This window comes from Cololabis saira, chromosome 22 (assembly GCF_033807715.1).
Source record: "Cololabis saira isolate AMF1-May2022 chromosome 22, fColSai1.1, whole genome shotgun sequence".
NCBI lineage: Eukaryota > Metazoa > Chordata > Actinopteri > Beloniformes > Belonidae > Cololabis > Cololabis saira.
The window spans coordinates 35,972,509-35,974,882 of NC_084608.1; the positions used below are offsets into that span (position 1 = coordinate 35,972,509).

At 40.1% G+C, this 2,374-nt stretch overlaps 1 protein-coding gene across 1 annotated transcript in view; it reads left to right on the forward strand.

Moving 5' to 3' along the window:
• The first annotated feature begins 962 nt into the window (after positions 1 to 962).
• LOC133423418 (cubilin-like) overlaps positions 963 to 2,374 on the forward strand; it is a 125,113-nt gene continuing 123,701 nt past the window's right edge. Inside the window, exon 1 of the mRNA XM_061713592.1 lies at positions 963 to 1,215. Coding sequence (XP_061569576.1) covers positions 963 to 1,215 — 253 coding nt within the window. The remainder of the gene's footprint in view (positions 1,216 to 2,374) is intronic.

Genomic DNA, 2,374 nt, shown 5'->3' on the forward strand with positions numbered 1-2,374 from the left:
TATAGTATAATAAAGTTATAGTATAATATAGTTTATTTTTATAGTATATATTATGTAATAAACCGAGTTCTATGGTGTTTTTTCAATAAAGGATTGCAACAGTTCGCCCTCTAGCGGTTTTACAAGGTAACTGCAGTCAGTGAGAAGAATCGAGGACCGGACATGTTTTATTTAAATAAATCTTTATTGACAAGGATTACAATATCCAGTGTAAAGATGTGAACGTCCAGTGAACAGTAAACAGGTGGAACAGAGAACAGAAGAGCCAGGGGTTACAGTGGATTATATACAAACTTTGGAGAGGCTGCAAATATTCACAGTCTTAATCTCCTTTTGATCAGAACAATCAATAAGTGAACGACGCGGCCTCTGGGGCTTTTCCATTTACTCTTCTCCTCTCCGCTCGTCTCTTCTCTTTTTTAAGGGTTTTCCTCGAGGTGACAGTTCCGGTTATAGTATAATAAAGTTAACTTATGAATATTTCTGTAATAAAAATGAATTACAGACGATAATGTCGTTAAAGGAGCTGTATGTAAGAGCACTAATAAAAAGAATCATAAAATGATCCCGATATGTCAACAGACATTTAAAAATCATGTTCATTTCAAATACTTATGTAGCTCTCTTCAGGCAATACAGACACAGGTCGTTCTTTATAAACAGGCGTTTATTGCTGGGGCTTCTTCATCCACCTCCTCCTCATCCCTCATCACGCCGTGAGAACTACATAAATAACAATTGTACAGCATGGAAGAAAACAAAGCTTAGCATACATGTACAAAAAACACACACTGTATCCACGTGTAACAGAATACCTCGTTGGCCGCTTGTCCTAAAAAGAGGTTCCTTTAAGAGTCTTTATAAAGTTGCTTGACATCTGCTTCAGCTTCAGAGGTTCATTAACTTCTGCTTCAGCTTCAGAAGTTCGTTAGTATCTGCTTCAGCTTCAGAGGTTCGGACTTATGCTCGTAGCGAAGTTCTGTGAGAAACATCCGCTCCGCTGCGTCCCTCATGCGTCCCTCGTGCGCAAAACCAAAGCTAAAACACCAGTCACGTGCAGCGCAGCAGCGCAGCAGCGCAGCAGCGCAGCAGCGCAGCAGCGCAGCAGCGCAGCAGCGCAGCAGCGCAGCGAGCGAGTGGTCAAGCGAGAGAGAGAGAGAGCAGCACGTCGCAGCGTGACTGAGAACAAACAGGTGCGCCCAATCGCTCCCAATTGTAACAAATAACATATATTTACTATATTATTAACTTCAATTTTAACTTTAAATCAAATACATTGTTTATCCCTTTAGCACATTAAATTATGAAATCAGCCATAAATAAATTATGTACCATGAAAATAAAATACTTTGCAAAGGCACTTACAACTTATGTCACTGACAACAGCACTCAAGCCAGGATATTCCAGTTTAAAAAGAGGAGTTGCAGCCCTCAACTGATGTTTATGTTGAAGCTCCACCCTCCACCTATCTCCCAATCACCAAGTCAGTATTGTTTCTGAAGCTCCACCCTCCACCTATCTTCCAATCACCAAGTCAGTATTGTTTCTGAAGCTCCACCCTCCACCTATCTCCCAATCACCAAGTCAGTATTGTTTCTGAAGCTCCACCCTCCACCTATCTCCCAATCACCAAGTCAGTATTGTTTCTGAAGCTCCACCCTCCACCTATCTCCAGAGCCGGATTAAATAAATGGACTACACTAGGCAGACTGTGATTTTTGGGCCCCCCTCCATCGATGTTATTTATGAAATCTTAAACTTACCAAAGTTACTAATAAAACTTGATTCACATTTTACATAGCATAGTCATAGTCAAGTTGGTTCTTTGTATTCCAAAATAAGTCATGTGTTGTATATTAAACAGTCTATCAGACTATTTTTAGATTTTTATTATTTATACGTTATTACACCGCTCTATTAAATCCTATTAAATTATCCTTATCTTATCGATTGTGAGCATTTTGCAGAAAATCTTAATTAAATGTGTTAATTAAATGTGTTGATTAAATTGAATAGTTAAATAAGAAGTCAAATCTACAAAGACCAATACAATTTGCAGTAAGACAAAGTGTGCTGTAGTATGTACCGTATGTCTGTATGTGTATATGTATGTATGTGTATGCGTATGCAGAACCGTTTGAGAGATTTGCGAGGCCCTGTGTGAAATAGCCAGGGGGGCCCTCGCGCGTGAGCGAAATTTTTGGGTTTTTCGGGTCGGATCGGGTGTCTATATGCGCAATTTTAACTCTCCAATTAGCAAAATACTGGATACCTTCCCCTGCCTCATCATCATCTGGGCTTACCTCGACGCGGGGCCCCATGGCTGCTTGAGACCCGGGCGGATCGGTGATTTTTGTAACAAATTTATCAAAC